General features: G+C 40.7%; 1 protein-coding gene across 1 annotated transcript in view; it reads left to right on the plus strand.

Annotated features, from left to right (window-relative positions):
- PRSS12 (serine protease 12) overlaps positions 1–24,303 on the plus strand; it is a 218,342-nt gene that overhangs the window by 88,831 nt on the left and 105,208 nt on the right. The window contains exons 5-6 of the mRNA XM_068280625.1: positions 13,008–13,186; positions 14,833–14,974. Of these exons, the coding sequence (XP_068136726.1) occupies positions 13,008–13,186; positions 14,833–14,974 (321 nt within the window). The remainder of the gene's footprint in view (positions 1–13,007; positions 13,187–14,832; positions 14,975–24,303) is intronic.

Below are 24,303 nucleotides of genomic sequence, written 5' to 3' on the forward strand. Positions count from 1 at the left end.
CGGAAAAAGTGGAGATGCATAAACACCCCACTAAAAAGTGCATGGGCAGCCCCGGGCCCCCACCGAAGCAAGGCCCTTTCCGTTGTTGCCCCTTGGGCACAGGGGGCGTTTGGGGTCCTCCAACACCCGAAGGACTGGAGGACTCTGACTTGCCATGTGGTTGCCCACTGGCCAGGGTCGGCTCCCACCAGAAGGAAGCCTCTGGACTGAAGTCCCCAGTGCCAGCAAGCTGGCCCCGACTCATGGCATAGATCCGCATCTAGATCCAGTATTCTTCTAGCTTGTTTGAACAGCACTTTATCCAGGTACACTCCCACCACCAAATCCTGGAATTCCCGGTGCCAGCTTTTTAGTGCCAAGGGTCACTATTGATCCATCGGTCCAATATAGATTGGGAGATAATAAACACAAATCACCAGAAATTAACTAAATTAAATCAAATATTATGAGAGATTCATGAAAGCATCCAGTTAGCACCATATTTTGTGACAAAAAAACAGTAAGGCTCCCTGCACACTGCAAATCCGTTTTGAGATTCTGATTCTGTTTCCGATTCCGATTTTCAATTCCGATTTTCCCTGAATGCAACCAACAGAAAAACAAAGGAAAAAACGGAGCATGCTGTAACAATAAAAAATCGGAATCAGATGTAAAAACCGATTAAAAATTGGAATTGGAATCGCGTGCAGTGTGCAGGGAGCCTAATGGTGGCCATACATGGTACAATTTTTTCATACAATCTTACCATTTCTATGTAGTATAAGGGTAAATTAAGTGAATATACTGAAAGGATAATTTATGCAGTTCCCTTACATTACATAGAAATGTAAGATTGTATGAAAAAAATTGTACCATGTATGGCCACCATAAGACATACTGAGTATCATGGCAACATCCTGTACTAAACAGTTATAATGTGCTAAAAATAATAAACTTGCAAACATTACAGAAATGTAGATTAGACAGCTGTACAGGCTTCTTTTAATAATGGAGATGTTACAAAAGCAAATAATGTATACAAATATGTGAAACTACATAATAAAAATATAAATGCAGTATACTAATTTTGCGTGCATAGATGACATCTTTGTTTGTGTAGCTGTTTGCCATTATGTACTGTTACACAACTTCCCAATACTTTCAGCTGTGTTAGGCTGAGGACATCAAGCAGAAACAGGAAATGGCCCTATATACAATACATTTACATGACATAATATTACTCAAGAACTACATGCAATGAAAATGACTGGATGTGCTCATTTGTATAATGAATGACGCATTTCTGCATTTCCTAGTCTCTAATGGCAACATGTACATTAGATGCATATTTTGGCCATAAATGATGATAGGTATGTCAGCATTTTATATGACATCTTATTTAGGGCTTATGAATTTTGAGTCTTCCATATATATAGAAAATACGCCTGCGGAAAGGCCTCATTATTCATGTATTGCTTTAGAGTGCTGATTCGACACTATGAGCAGTAATTTATAAAGATGGGTTTTCATGTAAGAAACCAAGGCTTGTCAAACACCAGAAAACAAATGAATCAAAAATTGTTGAATTTTATGTGCTTGCATGTTTTTTACAAAAAATAATCCTCTAGTATACTGTATTTTGAACCACATTTGTGTTGTTGAGCTAACATGGAAATTTGCACCACCAGCTGTTTGACCAGTCAAGCAGATATCTTCCCATCCAGTCAGAATCCCAGTTGCCAGTTGGTGCAAGCACTGAACTTCAAATGATAAATATGAGTTTTCGGGGTCATTTAAAGTGAACCTTAACCCCGGAGAAAAAAAAGTTTCACCTTTCTGGGGCTTCCCCAAGCCCCCTGCAGCCGTCCTTTGCCCTCGCAGCTCCTCGAGTGTCCTCCGTTCCCCACCGTGGGTTAGTTTCGTTTTTGGCAATGGGTACTCTTCTTTGCCTTCCCGTCATCAAGCACGTCCTGCGCAGGTGCAGTACGCTTGCGCCTGCACAGGACACGCTTGACGGCGGGAAGGTAAAGAAGAGTACGCGTTGCAGGGGGCCGTCTATCAGTCAATCGAAAATGAAACTATCTTGCGGTATGGACCAGAGGACACTCGAGGAGCTGCAAGGGCACAGGACGGCTGCGGGGGGCTTGGGGAAGCCCCAGGTAAGTGAAACTTTTTCCCCCCCGGGTTAAGGTTCACTTTAAGTGTTATGCATGTCATAAATATTGTTAGTGGTGGTGGATGGGGAGGGGGTTTAAACACAGCAACTTTGTCTGGGAAAACCTTATTAGGGTGCGATTCCACGGGGGTGTCGAGTCAGTTTCCAAAACAGACGTGGCATCCGTGCTGATGTGAATTCACTTCCAGATTGTTTCAGCCATGCCGTGCACAGCTATGGGAAAATCTGCAGCAGGTATCTTTTTTTTTTTCCTGCGTGCGATTTGGATGCAAACTATTTATTTCAATAAACTGCGTTTCTGCATGCAGCAAACAGACACGGTTCTGGTCTAGTGTAAACGGGCCCTAATGAGAAGAATACGTCTGCAGGTCTCTGCCACACCACACACAATTGGGAAGGCACTCGACCTTTCAATAGACCAGAGACTTATAACTTGTCAGTAAAAGCTTGTCTCAGATGTCCTGAAATTGCATTTCTTCTAGACTCCTTATGGTTGCATTTATTCTGCTCCAATTAGCCCCAAAGTTTAAACCACTTCATAGGTCAATTCCACAGAATACATTTAATAAACATTTACAAGTTGCACTCACAGTTGGCTAGTGCAAAGCAGTGGGGTGTAGCCAGCTTGTCCATCTGACACTGTGGCCCATATGTAATTCACTTTTTCTCCTGAGTTTTCTCCTAGGAGATATTTTTTCATCTTCGATTTAAAATAACTTTTTAGCACTTTGCAATGGAAAAAGTACCAACAAGTGCAACATCAAGAAAAATCTATCTGTTTGGCCTGCACAGATAGCCATGATGCTATGCTGCAGAATCCTCTCGGTTTTTGATATTTTTCTTGACATTGCACTTATTGTAATTAGCGCTGGAAAGCAGATTACACTTTATGTACCCCTCTTGACGAAACCCCTCTCTTTTAAAGGGGTGAAACATGTTGGGTTGTGGTGGGGTGATGTGTTTGTAGATTATAAGCTGTCAGATCAGTCTGGGAAAAACATTAGGCTATTCAATATATAAGAGCTAATATGTGCTGTATATGGTCTATCCTGCCAGTCCTATTCTCCCTCTCCCAGAATTAATTATGAGACATCTGCAGAAACAGGCTTTTTAATCATTTATTTATCAAGAGTTACGTTTTATTATAACAATTCTACATAGGTAGATTTATTGTGTTTAAACTATAAAACAAAGCAGAATGAATGACCATTTGAATCTTTCCTGCAGTAAAACCTTATCTCAAGCTGTCTCTCACTGTTTCTTGGCTGTTCAAGTGCTTCAGAAAACAGAACTGTATTCGACTCAGTGGGTCGAAGAACTCAGAGAAGCTCTTTTGCATAGATAACAACTGACATTTTTTAACTCTTACTGTACTAGAAAACAACATGAGACTCGTTTGTTTGCTACGAATGTTCTATTTATTAGCTGTACTATACATACAATTCATTATCAGTTTATTTTCGCTTCAGATTTGCTTTACATGGTCTGCAGGGTAAACCCAGTCAGCAAATTTAAAAGCACAGCAAGTGTGCCTGGACCTGCAGCACCAGATCTAGCATGGGCTGAAATGATTAACCTATCTCCTCTATCCTAAAAAGAGACATTCGGTTTCACATAGTAATGTGGCAGCAGGGGTGCAGCGTGCTGCCAGTTTCCATGCCCCTGCCTACCACCATTATGTGACCTGGGAGCCACATTATCTCTAAACAGAGGTGAGCAGTACAGGCTGGATCCCAAGTGCTGCTACCGCCTGGGACCATGACCTGCATGCTCCCCCACAGGATGCATAAGAGTTATTCCCCTGGGGTATGCAAATATGAATTAGTGTCTACGCTACCCTTAACAAAATCCCCATGTGTGTACATATATGTCTATGTAAGGAGCTCTAATAGCACAGAGATTGTCTCCCTCAAGACTGTATTGCCCCCCCCCCCCCCCACACACACACACACTTACTACTCATAGACACCCCTACACAACATCCAGCATGCTTACCCCTTAGCGGACAGCTAGGCACAGACACTTTTGTTTGCACAATTGCACTGTTGTTACATTTAGAATTTCATGTATCCCCGATGAACCCTCAGGGGACCACGTACGATAGGCTGAGAAACTTCTGTATCTGAATGAGATAATTAGCATGTATAGGACAAGACTATGCTATCAGTTCAAGCTAACTTGGAGAATTCCAGTTCAGCAGTCTTTCTACGTTTTTTTCTTGTGCGGCTCGCACTTTTGTTTATAGAACCTTATTTCCCTTTAAACCTAAGATTTGACCTGAACCATTTTGTGTGCTCGTCTGTGAAGATGCCGCTTTCCTGACGCAGCTGTGTTTCTCAGTGTTACTAACACCTAGCAGAAGTGATGTGCTAAGTGGAAAGTGGCCCATTTCACATGTGCCAGCTTTTTCCAACAATCTGCAGACATTTTTACAGCATATAAAATAAAACGTTGACAGAAGATGTTTGTGTGTAATTAAGGCAAATCTATTTTTGCTCTGACATATGTTGTTTGCAGAGACCTGGGGAGCTGTGCATTTAAAATAAAAAGTTCTTACTCATTCTTTATTTTTGTCTTCTGTTCTTGATCTTTGCAGTTCAGAATGGACTGTTATTAACTACTTTATGTACATTCTTTGATATACTGTATATTTCCTCTGAGGACACATTCACAGTGGTGCACTGTGGTGCAGTGTAACAGGCGCTTTGTAACACAGCTTACCACACTGCAATGCACCACCTATGCGACATTCACAGTATGGCGAGAAAGTGGCGGTACAATGGAGTGCATCATGGTAACGCACTGCGTTCAGTGCGTTAAAGCGGACCTGAACTCAGAACATCCTCTCTGCTCTAAAATATACGTTCATAGACCCTTAAGAGAAAGTGTCATTAGGGTCTTGCTGTAACATAGATTGTAGTGTAACTATTTCAACTAATGTACCCTTCTTACAATTTAAGATTGTATACAAATGTAAGCAGATTGCAGAGTGGTGCAGCGGAAGTGTGCTGGGCCCATAACCCAAAGGTTGATGGATCGAAACCAACCTCTGCTAGGCATGATTTCATTTTTGCACCTCACTTTATCGCATGGGCAAAACAGTTTCCATAGCCCTGTAAGAGAAAGTGTAATAAGGGCCCTGCCGTAACATAGATATTACGGTAGCTAAGACTACACCTGGGCCTTTCTTGTAGTTGAAGAGATGAGTGAAGTGTGACACCACACTTAAATAAAAAACAAAACAAAAAGACAGCAAACAGAGAAGCTTCCCCATATTGGAGCATTAGATTTGGTAAAGTCTTAAGCCAATGTGTTGTAAGACACAAGTAAGCTTTAAGTTAGCAGGAATGGTTGCATGGCCACCTAGCTTTTCATCCTTCCCAGGCCAGCTAGGCTGGCTTCAGCCTGTAGTGTTGGTAGTATAGTGATGAGCATAGCTGCCCTCCAAGCAGTTGACCTGGGTTCGATTCCTGGCCAATGTATGTGAGCGTGCTTTTGACATCCTACAAATCCCTGGAAGACAAGATCCTCCCTAATGGATGTATACACATGCAGTAATGCAGGCCTGCAATTTAAAATTGAATGTGATTTCTGCCCTTAAAACACTGCTTTGTGTGAAAACGAAAACATTTTCTGGGACTTTTGACGTCTATTCCAGTCAACCATGTCTTCCTCCAGGTGTTAGATGCATTGAAACATATTTTCCATCACTTTTCTGGCCAGCATAATTTTTTGTAATTTTTCAAGTTCGCCTCGCCATTGAAGTCTATGGCGGTTTGCGAACGTTTGTGGAGGTTCGCGAACCTAAAATCGGACGTTCAGGCCATCTCTATCACTATTGGATTGTGTTGCCTGGCAGTTGAGCTTATTCTTTTTGTAATTACTGTAATTGTTGGTATATTTGTAGTTACAGTCCATCCAGTTGTACAACAGGCAACTATCCAATATAAACATGGCCAAACATTTTTAGATAGAGCAGTGGGCACCAGTATTTAAAAGTAGTCTTTAATACATTTATCTTATTACAACATACAGGGCCACAGGGACATGGTGCAACAAATCTAACAACCTGGAGTAAGCTTGGGTTTGTATCACAGGAGCCTGTAGGCACAGATGTCCTGGCACCCTAGACATCACCCTCTATGAACCTTCAAGCACCTGCCCAACCACACAAAAAGTAAATAAAGATACACAGAATACTAACAACACAGAAAGTTACCCTCTCACTCTCTCCGCGTGTCTAATGTCCTGTCTCTCAGAATGTGCATTTTCTGATCAAAAATCGGAAGGTTGCAATGTGCACACTCATCTCTACAGCTGTAATGATAATGCTTTCATTTTGCAGGGAGTAAGTAGCCAATACAAAAAGGGAAAAGCAAAAAAAAATAATGTATGTGTGTTTTAGATACTGTTTAGCTTAATACATAACATTGGTGTGAAATTCTGTGGGTAGCCCTGATATCCTAAACCTAATTTCACCCCCTCCCATTTTCACAGCCATAACCTACCTTATTATCTTCCATCTACTTTGTATAACTAATCTGTATATATACTCTGTACAGCGCTGCGGAAGATGTCGGCGCTATATACATACTATATAATAATAATATTTCTTTTTAACCACTGGCCCTAACCTTAACCTTGTATCTTCCTAACAATAACATGTTTCACTGATGGCTGATTCTAACCACAATCTACTTCTATATCTTTTGCTAGACCTAACCTAATCCAGTACTTTCAAATAACGCTATTTTAACTGTAACACTGACCTAAAACCTGGCACTGAAATCCATTACTCTAACCCACCCTATCCTTCCTAACCCCTTATGATAGCAATACTCATTAGTTGGCATGGCGAAACCCAGTAACAGCTCTGGGTGCAACTTTGAATAGCTGAGTGAAAAGGTACTTCAAAATGCATACAGCATGAAAGGAATGTTATGAAGCACAATACTTGCTGATCGTTATTACAAATCCTTTGCTAGGTAACACAGTTAAGCATGTATATACTGCATATTTAATATAATTTTAGCCAAATGCCATTTAGCACAGTAGCCACACCTCCCAACTTTCTGAGGTAGGAAAAAGGGACACCTGTAATGCTTGGTACACACAATACAATTTTCTGGCAGAATTACCTGCCAGATCAGCTATTTCCAACAGGTCCGATCTGATTTCTGAGTGATTTTCTATAGAAGTAAATGGAAAATCGATCCGAAATTAAATCAGACATGTTGGAGGTAGTCAATCTGGCAGGTAAATCTGCCAGAAAATTGTGTTGTGTGTACCTAGCATAAGATACGCTCCGTCACACCTCCAGGCCCAAACCAAACACAGTGGAGGACATTTATCAAGAGTGTCTGAGACAAAATATTGGTAGGTTTTTTGAAATGTGTGCAGAACTGTCTCAGACATATTAAGAAATCACCAAACAGTGCAGTTTCCTTCTTAAACTGTTCTTAAATAGGAAGAGTTCAGAAAGTTTCTTAGACAGTACAGTGTGTAAAAGACATGTCTGCTGTATTGCATTGACGCCCAGCACTGGAAGGATTAAGCACAGAACAGCTTCACAGGACACTTGTTGACAGGCAGGTCTGAGTAAGGAGTACAGTGGGGGGGAGAAGCACTTTTCAAATCTTGTCTAGCCTGCACTGCACAAGCTGTGTAGAAGTGTGATTAAAGAGAATCTGTATTGCTAAAATCGCACAAAAGTAAACATACCAGTGCGTTAGGGGACATCTTCTATTACCCTCTGTCACAATTTCACCGCTCCCCGTCGCATTAAAAGTAGTCAAAAACTGTTTTAAAAAGTTTGTTTATAAACAAACAAAATGGCCACCAAAACAGGAAGTAGGTTGATGTACAGCATGTCCACACATAGAAAATACATCCATACACAAGCAGGCTGTATACAGCCTTACTTCTGAATCTCAAGAGATCACTTGTGTGTGTTTACCTTCTGTCCCCAGCTTCTCTCATGCACTGAACATTACAGGCTTCCTGCAGACAGCTCTGCCTATGTCGTTAATTCCTTAGTATGTGACAGACCAGCTCCTTTCACAGCCTCCAGAGGAGGATTTTTATCCAGCTCTCTTCTATCACTGATAAGATAGCAGAGAAGCTGCTGGCTTATGTAAATAAAACACACACTGGAGTGTGCATAGAGGAACAGTTCAACACTGAAGAACTTGGCAGCCTTCCAGACACAGGCCGACAAGTCTGACAGGGGAAAGATACATTGATTTATTACAGAGATGGTTATAGTAGAAAGAGTTGCAGCAAGCCAGATAACATTAGAATAGGTTTAGGAACTTGTAGGATGGTAGAAAAAACGTTGTAATTTTTGTTACAGAGTCACTTTAAGCACTTTTTAATCTGCACAGTTTAGGAATGGATTTGCACTTTTCTTAAGGCTTCTTGCACACCAAGACGTTGCATTAGGTGGCACGTTAAGGTTGCATAACGTGCACCTAACACAACGTATGGTGCTGCAAGAGCCGACGGTAGAGTGAGCCGCGTTAGGCGGCTCGAGTCCTATAATGTCTCCCAGAGTGGCGCTGATTGGCCAGCGGGACCACGTGATGCAGGACGAGACACTCCGCATCACGTGGTCCCGCCGGCCAATCAGCGCCCGCCAGTGCAGTGAATATTAAGTAGCCATGTGCGCGGCTACTGTAGCTGGCTCTCCCCGCCTCCTCCGCCCCCCACTGCGCATGTGCAAACAGTCTAACGCGGCTATAGCCGCTTCAACGCCGTAGCATGCTGCACTTTGCACAGAACGTGCAGCGTTACATGTAACGCAACGTGGGCTGTGTGAACAGCCCACTTGTGTTACATTGCTGTGCGTTGGGGGAGCGTTACAGGCGCACTAACGTGCGCCTGTAACGTCTTGGTGTGCAAGCAGCCTAACTGTAGTGCAGGTCTATAAATTCACGCTAAACTGCCGCTATTGAGTAGGATTTAAGAATTTTCTTCTTACCATGCAGAACTGTTCTCCCTGCTGGTTATAACTGTTTAAGAAGAAAAAAAAACTGTTGGTAATGCTTTTATAAATCTGGCCCATAGTTTTATAATTCAAACCAACTGGTCAGTTTTATTATTGTTATTTTTTCCTTCATATTAATGTTTGAAAGTACTATACTTCCAATAGCACTCATAAACTATAAGTAACCTTTTCAATTCACTCTAGTTAACCTCAGCTTTTATCTCAAGGGGTGCAGGTGCTGGCCCACCAACTATGTGCATGCACCATAATACTCCATGCATTAGAAAAATTGAGCTATGAATCACCATCATGTTATTGTTAGCTTAAAGTTCTCACTGGAAATAGTTAATGGTGAACTTCTGACATGCTTTTCACAGCATTTTGTGGTAGTTATGGTGCTGAGTAAACTAACTGTATATTAACTGGATAATTGACACAATAATTTATGAACAGTGCTAACCATCTCATGACTGCAGAATAATTAAAAGTAGTTGGGTCCATCTGTTGTTATTTTGCTCATGATGTGTGACTGATATATCCCTGCAGAAACAGGTGGACCATTTGCATAGGGAATAGTATGTCAACCTAGATAGACCTTTATTGATGTGAAGGAAAACAAGTGGAGTTGTTTCCGAATTTCATCATTTTCAACACATAACCAATTATTTTTCAGATAGGGTTTTATGGACTATTTAACTGCATGCCTCATTTTAAAATTAGAGCTAAGTTGTTCAGTTTTCTACTGTTGCTATTCTAGAACTTGCATAATTTCTACAGTTCTATCAATTCCGTATAATTATAAATGATTGTCTTTTTTCACTCCTGCCCTAACAATCATCTATACTATGAATATGACTTAGCATCTGGTGATTGCCAAATAATGTAGCAGGTTTTCTTAAGGTGAAACTCCACTTTCTGTGAAGATTGATTTAACCTCCTCGGCGTTCTATTGAGATCGCCAGGGAGGCTGCGGGAGGGGTTTTTTTTAATTAAAAAAAAACTATTTCATGCAGCCAACTGAAAGTTGGCTGCATGAAAGCCCACTAGAGGGCGCTCCGGAGGCGTTCTTCCGATCGCCTCCGGCGCCCATAATAAACAAGGAAGGCCGCAATGAGCGGCCTTCCTTGTTTTGCTTAGATCGCCATGGCGACGAGCGGAGTGACGTCATGGACGTCAGCCGACGTCCTGACGTCAGCCGCCTCCGATCCAGCCCTTAGCGCTGGCCGGAACTTTTTGTTCCGGCTGCGCAGGGCTCAGGCGGCTAGGGGGGCCCTCTTTCGCCGCTGCTCGCGGCGAATCGCCGCAGAGCGGCGGCGATCAGGCAGCACACGCGGCTGGCAAAGTGCCGGCTGCGTGTGCTGCACTTTATTTGATAAAAATCGGCCCAGCAGGGCCTGAGCGGCAGCCTCCGGCGGTGATGGACGAGCTGAGCTCGTCCATACCGCTCAGGAGGTTAAGAGTTGCACAAACTTAGATGGGTACTCTGCAAGAGGTTTTGCACTTTAATGCAATAAAAAAAAATGCCCAGATTGTCTAAGGCTGAAAGCCCGGGTGGAAACTGTACTCATTTTACCACCTCCATGTAGTATGAGGGTCAACAGATTTTAATACTATGAACAGGTTGTGTCGGTAAACTCTCACACTACATGGAAGTGGTAAAATTGATTTGTCAAAAGTAAAAAAATGTGTACCAGGGTTTAGAACAGCCTAGTACACATTAGTTGCACAGAGTGGAGCCTGGTACATACTGTACATCCAATCTTGATTGGCCAATTTTACCATTTCCATGAAGGATGATGTCCAACAGTTTTTGAATTCTATGAACAGATTGTGTAGGTGAGCTCTCAAACTACATGGAAGTGGTAAAAGTGGCCAATCAAGATTGGATGTGTGTACATACCTTAGGAGTATGTTAATTGTTTTTACAACCTGGGCAATTGACTGGCAGCAAACTTAGGCATATGCATGTTGCAGTTTGAGTAGGGAATTGTCTTTAAGAAATTCTAAGCTAAATTAAAAATAAGATAGAAACCAACCTCAGGAGCTGGAAGTCCTGCCATTGATCCCTCTATACCTATTAAAACCCAGCAGATTAAATAGGTTTCTTCTGCCTGCGAGTGCGGCTGTAGATGAGCACAATTGCACTGGGCATGAGTGAGTATGGTGCGCACATGTGCAGTAGAGGAAAGTGCTTGTCCACAGACTAGGCATGTGCAAACCATACTCATGCATATCCAGTAAGGTTGTTCTCACAGGCAGAAGATAAAGAGGGACCCAGCGCTAGAATGGTGGCATGTAGACGGATCCAGGAAGCCTCTAGGCTATCCAGAGGCTTCATACTACTGAGGTAAGTATCCCTCTTTAGTGTTTTTCTTAGACTTCTGTATTGCTTTAAATAGCTGTGCTTTCAATGCATATTTTACTTACTTACATGTGAGCGCACTGAAGTAAGGCATGTAGTTAAACCCTGCAAAGCACAGACCAAAATTGAATACATTGCCTTTTTCAGCAGTAGTGATCTTTTCCTTGAAGTGATCATTGTTTTTTTTCCAAATATGATGCAATACAATCTGTTTTGTTAGGTAAGATTCATAAAAATGTCTGAAAAACAACAACGAACAATCGGTAACAACGTATCAGTGATTACTAAATGGTCAACTGCAAGGTCAGATAATGTTCGATGAGATGAGCAAAGAATTCTTTGGAGCCAGAAAATGCCCAGAAGGGAAAACTACCAAGCTGTAAGGAATTATAGATAGGGGGGTTGGTGGCCACTTCCTGAATGGTGGTGTGGCTTCTGAATGGCAGTCGAAGATTGCTTTGATTCAAGTCTGTTACTGTGCTCAAGCCCACAAAATGGCCAAAAGATGCTATATGAAGTTTCCACTGGATACAATGCTAGTTTAGCATCAAGCAGTAACAGTGTGAACTCCATTACAGAACCATCCTCCCTACCTCCCAGGCCCGTTGCCTGGGCGTCAAACTGGACTGTGCAGTAAGAAAACTTAAAACAACTATAATAAGAGGTATATGGAGGGGGCCATATTTATTCCCTTTTAAGCAATACCCGTTGCCTGGCTGGCCTGCTGATTCTCTACCTCTAATACTTTCCGCCATAAACCCTGAACAAGCATGCAGCAGATCAGGTGTTTCTGACATTATTGTCAGATCTGACAAGATTAGCTTCATGCTTGTTTCTGGTGTGATTCAGACACACTGCAGCCAAATAGATCAAAAGGGCTGCCAGGCAACTGGTATTGTTTAAAAGGAAATAAATATTACAGCCTCCATATTCTTCTGATTTCAGTTGTGCTTTAATGAAAGGAAGAATTCTGGGTATCTTTGACACTAAGCCATAAATAGCTGTTACGGTTTCCAGGTTGCCAACAAGTTTTCTAATGAAACTAGAGCAAATACAGACTGAAGTTGAATGACATTTAATATCATTCATTTGCAAAATGACATGTACAGGATCTTTATATGTTATTTTAACCTTTGTAATTTAGATAAGCGATTATTGACTAATTTGCATTTGACACATCGATATGTAAAGATAGGATGTGACTGTTTTTATGGACTTTGTGAAATGTGTTATTTTCTGTGTTTGAGTATATGGCAGAACATGGCATTTTTAGATATTTTATGATTTTTGAAATGTTTTATGTTACAGATGTATTACATTTTGGATCTGTGTTTAGAAACCATCTTCATTCTGTACCATGCTTTGCTAATAGGAAATGTTGCCAAGAAAAAGAGCCTGGAGGAAGCATGTGTTGGATTATTTGCTAATTATATAATATAATGTATAATGCGCAGTGTGATAGCTCCATTTTTGGCAGAAGCTTATTGTGTTGTTTTTATTGACAGGGGAGTCGCTAAGGCATGGAGTCAAGCCTATTTTGGAGAAGGCAGCGGCCCCATATTACTGGATGAAGTGCAATGTACAGGGAATGAGCTGTCTATAGAGGAGTGCCAGCGCAGTGCTTGGGGTGACCACAACTGTGCACACAAAGAAGATGCTGGGGTCTCCTGTACACCACTGGCAGGTATCCCGTTTTGGTAGACAAGCAAAGGGCCTGTTTATTATTTGAAAAAGAAAAACTTGTAGCAGTCATTTTATGCCACACAAGTATTTTTGATGCTTTTTTTCACTAAAAAAACAAAGTAAGTAAACATAAAATAGAATTAAAAAATATAATACAATATAATAAAATAATGACATGATGCAGTGTTCCTTCAACCAAGTCATAATTTAGCCTAGTTGATTCTGCTACCCTTTCACCTATATACATGGGTGTGTGTGGTAAGACTTTAAAGTGAATCTCAGGTCACAGGAACAGGACAGTGTTGTTATTATTAATTAATTTTATTAAGTGCTAAAATATTATGCAGCACTGTACAATAGATAGGGGAGACATTACAACATTAAACACACACAGGGACATTACAGCTTTAACAATGGTACACAAAATGGTGAAGCAACAATATAGGCATATATTTAGCAGACAAGCCCATATGGTGGCAGAGAGGAGCACACAGGGAGGAGGGTCCTGCCAAATAGGCTTACAAGCTAAGTGTTGCCCTTGATGTTGCCAGACTGAAATTATATAGCCTGAAATTTTGAATCAAAAGTTTCTGCATCGACGTCCTGAGCCTAAAGCCTTGTACACAGGCTAAATAGTTCATGGCCGAGGCTGAAAGTCTAGCTTGTATATAGTGATCCCCCTGGTGCCTCGGTCAACAATCTACCTAGCGGATCTTCTCAGCCAAGCGTTGTTCTTCTACTCGCCCTACCTGCACTGTGTCGCTCCATCATGCGCCGCTAGTCGGTCCTCCTTCCCCATCCATAGCAACAGAGTGCATGGAGGCTACAGACACATCTGTACTGCATTGGCCCTGTACTGAAAGATGTAGTCCCGAACTCTGCTGAGCAACAGTCTGCGATCATGTGTACAGGGCTTTACTGCTTGACAACAGTTTCTGCCTTTGCTCTTGCTGCATTCAGGTGCAGCAATAGGGGATCTCCCATTTGAAAGTTAGTCTCTCACTTTTTAAAACCTCTCACATAGTAAAACCTGCCCAACTACATGATAATTATGATGCAATGTATGGCATGTGCGTAAGAAAATAAAAGCATTTAGATTTTTAGTGGAAAGGATGCTAAAATAGACATTTGCACATCAAATTTGCCAGTGTTTGCACATGGAAATTCCTGCTGTGTCTACGTAATGTAAGCTATTTGCATTGCTTGCATAAATGCTGGTAAAACTGACATGCACTGTGTACCACATCATTTTCATTGGCACTTGGTGAATCAGAGTCTTAGTCCTTATGCTCAAAAAGAGACACAAAAAATCTGCGTTGCCTGGAAAAGAGAGGACATTTATACATCAATTTGTGCATTAAGATTTCGGATTATAATAATATCATTATTAATAATAACAAGTTGTTCTATTTTTTTTTATTTGACATACACTTTAAATACACTTGAATTTTATTTGGCTACAAGAATAAGGCAAATCAAAAACCATAAAGTATTTAAATGATACGCTATGAAATAGTCATAAATAAAAAATAAATGATCCAGTGTTTGTGTGAGAAGTATTATGTCAGATAGCAGGCTGGATTGCAATGGCTTTTTATTAATATTAAATAGTATCCCAATAATTTTGAAAATTAATTTTTCATGTAGATGGTTCCATCAGATTAGCAGGAAGCAAAGGTAGCCATGAAGGACGTTTGGAAGTGTTCCATAAGGGACAATGGGGAACAATATGCGATGATGAGTGGACAGACCTGAACACGCAAGTTGTGTGTCGCCAACTTGGATTTAAGTAAGTGGTCTGTGTGTCTTAAAAGTGAAAGCTGTCTGTTTAAAATTACCCCCTGCCACATATCTTCAAGCAGAGCTTCATTACAGAAATAATTGTATGGTTGGATTCCTCTACTTAACCTTACTTATTCTGTTTGATAAAAAAAAGGCCTCATAAACATCTTAGCTTAATGTTTTGCTTAGTGGTCACATGATGACAATCAGACTGTTCCTCTGAGTTTCCCCTCTTTCTTGGTCTGTGTTGCTGGTGATTGACGTTGAGCTGTCCACTATTGGAGTACGGTGTGGAGTATACTGCCAAGCTCCTGGAAAATTTAGGAAGGCTAATATTCCAGTTAGATGAGGACACCCTTGCTACTGTCATTTAAGAACTGGTTAAAGAATCAAAGTGTGTTGCTAGGCAAAAGATAAAAACCTTCAGAAGATCACTGATTCAATCTGGAGAGCAGGGGAGGGGGTGCAGAAATGCTCATGGGGTAGGAGTGAAGTCTCTTCCTCTGCTTTCCCTCTTAAAATTACATTTCAAATTAATTTACAGTAAACAGAAAATGGAAGCTGCCTTGACTGTCTTTCTTTAAAGTGTACCCGAATTGACATGATGAGAGAGACATGTACAGGGCCAAGCATACATGCAGTATAACTAGGCATTGCTCCTTTTCTGCCTGAAAGAGTTAAATTTTTATGCAAGTGACAGTTTTTCTCAAGTCAGACCTGGTCGGACTATAGCATAACCTTCATTGATACGGAATTACAGCCATAAAAGTCCTGCTTGATGGAGAACAGCTTCTGAGTTCAGGGAAAGGATTCAAAAGGTCGATAGTTAATATTTTAGTTTCTGGGACACTGAAAGACTGTATCAGTCTATGAGATAACACAACATTTAACTTACTTTTATAGCCTTTAAAAAGAAAATAAAACTCTGGAATTCTAAAAAGTAATTTTTGGAAGTTGAAGTATAGATACAATTGTTTATCTCATCAGTTTAATTTCACCTTGGGTTTCCTTTAAATAATGTTGCTTTGCCACTGTTGTCCGAATGATCTGCCTCCAATATGTTCTGAATCACTGACTCTGAACAAGTATGCAAATCAGGTGTCTGATTCATTCAGCTTCATGCTTATTGTAAAAAGAATGACTGAATTTAAAAGACCTGAAAAACAGCTAGGCAAAAAGATATATATATATATATATATATATATATATATATATATATATATATACACTAGCTGATGGCGTTGCCCGGGTATGTATTTGGGTGGGGTTGGCTCCACCCACTTTTTCTAACCCTAGCACGCATTTACTCAATTACTAAGTTTGTGAGCTTTGCTGTCTTTGGCATCAATAATTTGCATTGAAATGAAACAAATCTGATTGGCTGTTTGTGGCTCCACCCCTTTTCTGAATTTGAACCCCAGTCATCCAATGACCACCTGTACCAGGTTTGAGGCTTGTGCCATTAACAGTGCAAGAATGTCCGCAATTAAATATTCCCCTTGAAAATCAATAGGTGAATTTTGATTTGTAGGCTGCATCCACGTTCCTGAATATTAATCCCAGTCATCCATTGAGCAACTGTTGAAAGTTTGAGAACCCTACCATTAACAGTGTAAGAATGGTGGCAGTTTACATTTTCCCAGTGAAATTTGTATTTGTCTCTGCCCACTTTTTGGTTATGGAGATAAAAAGTATCCTATATGTTTTTCCAGGTAATGTACTATGTGTGTGCCAAATTTCATTCAAATTCGTGCAGCCATTGTTGTGTGATTGAGTAACAAACATCCAAACTTTCACATTTATAATATTAGTGATATATATATATATATATATATATATATATATATATATATATATATATATATATATATATATATATATATATATATACTGTATATGTTCCTTTGTGGATGGCAAAGGGTCAGGGCTATCCTTTAGTAAGGTGCTCCAGTACATGCAAAATCTGCCATTTAAAATCTACCTAACAGCCCCTGCAGTAACGCATTTAGATAAGCAGAGGCACTTAGGGATTCATGACTTATACATCCTGTCACTGTAGTTTTAGCTTGCACTGTGCAGGCGACCAGACCTGACCTGCAACTCCACACTAATTACTGTCATATTCCATACTGGTAGTAAATGTCTCGCCTACTCATATTGTCAGCAGTAGGCAATTTGCCAGGTTAACTGACTAGACAAGGACTTGCTTTGGTCCACTTGATCAGCTTATATATTTACTGCAGTAACTGTTAAACTTTAAATCTTTCATTTTATACTAAAGTAGTAGATATAAGGTGGTATCGTTGATTCAGTCAAAATTTCTCTTGATTTTTCTCACAGAAGATGTTTTCATACACTTTCGATACATTTTTTTTTGTTTCCAGCAATCAAATACTACTCAAAATAAGTTCCCACAAATTAACTTAAGTTTGATTTTTCTTTTTGACTTACGTTTTAGTACTTTTTCACTTTCTAGGTGTGAAAAGGGAAATTGGTAATTAAGATGATAAAAAAAAATCAGAAAGGAAACTCAAACGTTTATTGAATAGAACCCCTGTTTTTTAGGTAGAGACAGATAGACTATTTGAATAAATAAAATAATGCAGATAATTTAGTTGAAACGATTCTCACTGGAAAGGTGATCATCAAAGCATGCATGTAATTTGGGTGCAGGACAAAGCCAAAAAATGGCTCCTGCAAAAGTCCCGACACTGTTAAGTACTATTCCCCCTCCAGCCTTCCAAGGGTAATACATAATTTGGCTGACTTGCGCTGTTTTAATAATGATTTGGACTCCGTCCTATGATGGGGCCCAAATTACTGTCTGAGCGCTGCTGTAGCCATAATTCACATTACGCCCATGGCGGCGCATGGTGTGCCCAAATTTCCTGTGACATTTTTGCCTGTCTCATTATCAAAAACCCCAGGACAGGAAAATACACAGTTTTAATTTTGGTTGTTGTCCTAAAATAGTGAGGACTTTCTCATTATTTTAGTTACATTTGTTAATAAAATTAAATTGTACATAGGTGGGAAAGACCTTAGATGCCTGATGGACATGCAAAGTATATTATAACAGATATAACAGCTGCCCATGTAAATGAACACACTTTTCTCAACGGAGTAACAAAATCATTCTTGTTGAAAGAGTTTGCGGTCTTCCTTCAGGCTTAACACTATGGGGAAATATAGTAGGGTTTACCTGGAAAATACAACCAGCAGACTGCTAGTCCCTCTAGCTCATATATTAACCACTTCAGGATTCGGCGTACGCTTAACTACGCCCCTGAATCCTGAAGTGGATTGCATGGAAACGGCCGCTCGTAAGAGCGGCCGTTCCATGTCAGTTCACGGAGCGTGTCTCCGTGAACACCCTGCGAGCCGCCGATCGTGGCTCGCAGGGTAAATGTAAACACACGGGGAAGATCTTCCCCGGTGTTTACATGTATACGGCGCTGCTGCGCAGCAGCGCCGTGGCAGAGATCGGCGATCCCCAGCCTCGGATTGGCCGGGGACCGCCGGCACCTGATAGGCTGAAGCCTATCCTATCCGGCGCAGGACGGAATTCCGTCCTGCGCCGCTCACAGGGGGAGGGAAAGGGAGGGAAGGGGAAGGAGGCCAGGAAGCGCTGCGGAGGGGGGCTTTGAAGAGAGCCCCCCCGCAAGCGCAAGCAGCCGGCGGCGATCAGACCCCCCCAGCAGGACATCCCCCTAGTGGGGAAAAAAGGGGGGAAGTCTGATCGCCCTGGCTGCCAGCTGATCGGTGCTGCGGGCTGGAGAGCCCACGCAGCACCGATCAGCAAAATACCCCCCTGGCACAGAAGTGGTTAAACTGTATTATTATTATTATTTTTATTATTATTATCAGGCATGGACTTACCTCACAGGAGCCTATAGCCATGGATGTAATGGCACTTAGGCTTCCCCATCCATGAATCTACAAACCCCCACCAACCTGTCCCGCAAGTGTGCTGGCTGTCCCAGCTGTCACTTCTCTCTTACTTCCCTTGCCTGTCATAGATAGCTACAGGTGTCCCTTAGTATTGGTAGCCAGAAGTACCCTCAATATTAAGTAACTAGAGGTGCCCCAAGTATTAGGTAGCTAGAGGTGCAGGGTGAGTAACCTCTCATTTACACTCTCCTCAGGACTCTGCATAGGGAAGCAAGGTGGGCATTTAAGGAGGGGAGGTAGACACTTTTCCATCAGCAGGCACCTGGAGACACGTGCCTACAATGCCTTATGGTAAATCCGGCACTCATTATTATTATATATCCAGCTGCATAATATGCCCTGTTGATAGTGTCCAATATTGGGTTAATTTAAAAGACAATAGGTAAAAAAAACCATGAAGATTGCCATTTTATTGCTTTTTAGTTTCATACATTTTTACTGTGAGATATCTTTAGTAAATAAGGCAATAACATACTATATATGCTTATTACATTTGTATAGAAAGAGATGAGAAGAAAATGTAAAGTAAACAGTCATGTGAGAATTTAATGTGTACAAAATCTCACATTTAAGACTTATTATTGCTCTCTGTTTTAGCATTTTGTTGTTTTTAACCATTTCACATCTAGATCTTGCTTTAGCTTTATATCCCTATTAAATCAGCAATAACTTTATCACTATGACACTTAAATCGGATCCGAAATGAAAAATGAACTATAACAAGTAACTTGTCTATATATCTTATCTAACGTTTATGGTGGCCATACATGGTTCAATAAAAACGTTAGATTTTCCCATTTATTCGATCTAAATGGTCGAATTGAATGAAAGTTGAAAATATTTTTTTTTTCGATCATGAAATTATTATCCCGTTTTTTCGGGAAAAATGATCGGACATGCTGGAAAAATCTTTATATTCGATCTAATGGAATAATCAAACTAAATTATCTAATTGAAAAATTGTACCATGTATGGCCACCTTTAGATAGTTTACACAGCAAATCTAGCTGCACACAGCTTTAATAGAATATGAGTGTTTCCTCCTGTGATACAATGACAGCAGCCATGTTGAAAAGTGCCTTGGCTCTCTGAAAACCTGTGGGCGTGGCTTGTTCAGTTTATAGGGAATTAGAGTATTAAAACAAAAAAGTATTTGGCTTGAGGAATGCCCTATAAACAATAGGAAAGGAACACAATTATGCAATGAGTAAAAGTTCATCTCTGATCCACTTTAAGTGGTATATGAATTGTTTGTTGTTTTATGACAAAACTGGCTTTCATTGGGTGGTATTTTTTCCCCTAGAATAATTTAAATGTTTATGCATTTTAATGGGAAACACGAGACAAAAATATATATTTTTTGTTATAATTTTAAAACAAAAAGTGCTACTGTAGAGACGAAAAATGAGTGGTGATGACATTTGATTTAGAAATAAAGGTGTATTGTTGCTGCAGTATTCACTTATTTCCCCTTGAACTGGTAATATAACCACATATTTTCATGGTAAAAATGGAGAGGTAAAGGTTAATAGGGGGGATAATTCATATTTTTATTATATAGGGGGAATAGTATCAACGAGGGGAGTGGGAGAGGAGTGGGAAGGCTCTATAGGACCCAGAGCCTTCCCTCTCCTTAGGTAAGTATCTGGTTGATTTTTCAGGTTCTCATTTACTTTCAAGACATAGTTTGATTTTAAAACTGCTGCTGTGACAGCATGATGCAATGTAAAAAAAAAAAAGAAAGCTATATAACTGAAAATAAAAATATGAGACTCTTTTCTTTGCTGCTTATGTTCTATTAATTATCTGTACTACACATATAATTAACTATATCATAAGTTATTTTTTGCCTCAGGTTTGCTGTAAAGTGTCTGCCCATTAAAGCGGAATTAAACCCAGCATTTCTTCTTTGCTCTAAAAGATTATTTACAGCATATTATATACTACCAGCATTTTTTTTTACTAGAACAACATTCAACTACTTAAACACAGGACTTACAAGCTCCTTGCCGGGAAAGCTGGATGCATCCGAACTGGAGATAATGTTATCTTGTGTTTACATTGCTCCCTTGATACAATTAAGTAAACATTTCTCTGACACTGCAGAATCTCCTGAACACAGTCAGACACTCAGAAAGAATTTATGCTTACATTACAATATGAATAAACCAGTTATGAATAAAATGCAAAGTCAGCTCTCAGAGCAAAAAAAGTGTTCTTTGGGAACTTGTAATTTGTAAATGAATAATAATACTTGCAAAAAGCAAAAGCAAATATAACCGTATGGCATATAAAAAGTAGGAAAACATGTTTTTATTGAATATTATGTCAGGGTTTTATACCCAGGGCAGCCATCAGGGGGGGACAACTGATACTGCAGTGAGGGGCCCAGTGCTTCTGGAGGCCCTGGGCCCCCAAAGCACTGGAAGGGCTGCATGTGCTGGCTGCGGGCCTGTGGCTCACTATCCAGCACACCACGTTCCAGCAATTAGAGAAGAGTGACATCAGCGCTTGAATGTGGGGAGCAGTTAACTGAGCCCGCTACAGTGGACTTTCTATACTAGTGCACCACCTATATCTGGCTACAGGCTACCTATACTTGTCCACCACCTATACCTGGCTACCTATATTGGGACTGGAACCACCTATACCTAGCTACCTATACTGGGGCACCACCTATACCTGGCTACTTATACTGGGGCACCACCTATACCTGGCTACCTATATTGGGACTGGAACCACCTATACCTAGCTACCTATACTGGGGCACCATCTATACCTGGCTACCTATACTGGGGCACCACCTATACTTGGCTACTTATACTCGGGCAGCTATAGCTTGCTACCTATACTGGGGGCACCTGTACCTGGCTAACCTATACTGATGCACCACCCATACCAGGCTACCTATACTGAGGGCAACTATACCAGAATACCTATACAAAGGTACCACCTACACTGGGGCACCTGTAACTTGCTGGCCTATACTGGGGCATCAGCTATACCAGGTTACCTATACTGGGGGCATCTACACCAGGTTACCTATACTGGGGCACCACCTATAGCTGTCTACTTATACTGGGGTACCCCTATACCTAGCTACCTATACGGGGGGGGGGGGCGCCTATACCTGGCTAGGACAGGGGGACAAGCTGAGACAGAAGGGGACAAGAGGTAACACAGGGAGATAAAAGAAGCACAGGGGGAACAGAGGTGGTCAAAAGAGGCACAGGGAGAAAAGAGATAAGCCGGGAACATAAGTTCACACAGAGGGACACAAAAGAGGCACAAACTGAGGTGAGACAGAGGGGGATAAAAGAGGCACAGGAAGAAAATAGGGGGGCAAAAGAGAATGGATAAAGAATAAGAACGGTCCTAAAAGTTCCTATCTCATTTGTTAACTGGGGACTACCTGTATTTTGCTAGTATGTGGCTCCACCCACAACATGCCATGGCCACGCCCACTTTTTGCCGCATCACGCTGTGCATGCCACTTTCTTCAGTGTCGGAGCCATGTACATTTTTTGCCGCAGCGCACTTTGCGCACGGACACGGGGGTGGGGTGGCCAGTGGGAGGGCACAGCAACCAGTGGGTGGGCCCAGGGAGGGGGGGCCCAGGCCTGATGATGTGTGAGGGGCCCCAAAATTTCTGGTGGCGGCCCTGTTTATACCACTTTAAAAAAAATCCCCAATAATGTTACCCTTACAGTGCCCTTATATGTACAGTACTACCCCTTTATAGTGCTGCTTGTGCTGTACCCCTCTTATCTTATGATGGTCAGTGTCCCTCTCTTTATATGGCTCTAAAGAACTGCAGCTGGATCTTGCAAATTTTTACCATGTTAGAAGGCTACAATAATAACTTCCGTGGGCAGCTCTAATTTACTCGTGGCAAATGTATAACAAAACTGAATTTGCCTGTTATACTGCTCTCTACAAATGTTACAGGATCAGAACACTAATGCTACAGAATGACATCTCCACATCTGCAATGTCTTATCTCAGGAATTATTTTGCTTTGCTATTAAGCACCAGGCTTGCATTACATAAATAAAAATGACCCTCACATATTTCAGTTAAGCAGCTCAGTTACTTAGTTGAGATTGCTATTCAGTAAGAGACCAAGGCAATATTCTTCTGATTGTGGCTCACTATATAAAATAGATAATATAAGCATTGTTCAGATGTATGTATGGTGTCAGATGGGATCAGCCTGTGTAACAGACCATATGAATATGGACAGTCGCTATTTAGGTTGTGGACCTCCAAGGTTTTACAATCTCTTAACACATGTTTTAGAAGACTACGCCACCCACGATGGTCACTTGTATATTCACCCTGAACAATGATACCATTCATAGCTGGCATTCATGCCTGAGGAGCCCACAGTGGAAAGCTTCTGTGTGGTGCCTGCCTTGTTTCTTATCGTTAAAAAACGTATAGATTGGTGTACGTCTAAAGGCATAGATATATGTATAACACGCCATTTGAATTTTTATGTTCCCTCTTTAAAAGGCATACTCTTTTTTTTATTTAGCACATTTTAGAAAAACGTACAGTGCCACAAGAATATAATGGCCCTTTATAAATCAGTAATAATTCTAAACTAGAGCAGCTATATGATCATCTCCATATGTTCTAATTATTTAGTTTCATTTTGAGTATACAGAATTTTAATTGGACTCAAGTAAGAATGTTTACATTTTGCTTGTTGCCGTGTGGAAACTATATAGTGCTTTGGCTTTGTGAACCTTCCATTGCTACTCCCACGCAGTTGCAAAATATACCCCATAGCATTAAGCAACTTGTAAACATACTGTATTTAGCAGGGTATACTGAATACTTGGAAAGCTTGTGCAGACTTAAAGGAATACCAAGGTGATATTAAACTGATGAGATAAACATGTGTATGTACAGTGCCAAGCATACAAATAACTAGGCTGTGTTCCTTTTTGTCTTTGTCTGAAAGAGTTAACCTTTATGTATGCAACTGACAGTTTCTCTCCAGTTCAGACTTAGTCCAACTATAGTGTAACCCTCATTGCTAAGAAATTACAGCCATAAAGCTTTCTTAACAGAGAATAGCTTCTGAGGGCAAGGAAGAGATAAAAAAGATCAATAGTTTGTAGATTTTTAGCTATGATACACTTCAAAAAAGGGGGCATTGAGCAGAGAAGCTTAACATATACATTTAAACATAAAATACAACTGTGGGATATCTCAAAAAGTTTTTTTAGGAGTAGGAGGATAGATACAATTGTTTATATCATCAGTTTATTTTCATCTTCATTCCTTTAATTACACAAACTGCTTTTGAAGCTTATTATTTTACTGAGGTGCTCTACAGTCTCAAAGTTGTTGGTTTAACATAAATTGTTTCACTCA

The sequence above is a fragment of the Hyperolius riggenbachi genome, chromosome 1 (assembly GCF_040937935.1).
Source record: "Hyperolius riggenbachi isolate aHypRig1 chromosome 1, aHypRig1.pri, whole genome shotgun sequence".
Taxonomy (NCBI): domain Eukaryota; kingdom Metazoa; phylum Chordata; class Amphibia; order Anura; family Hyperoliidae; genus Hyperolius; species Hyperolius riggenbachi.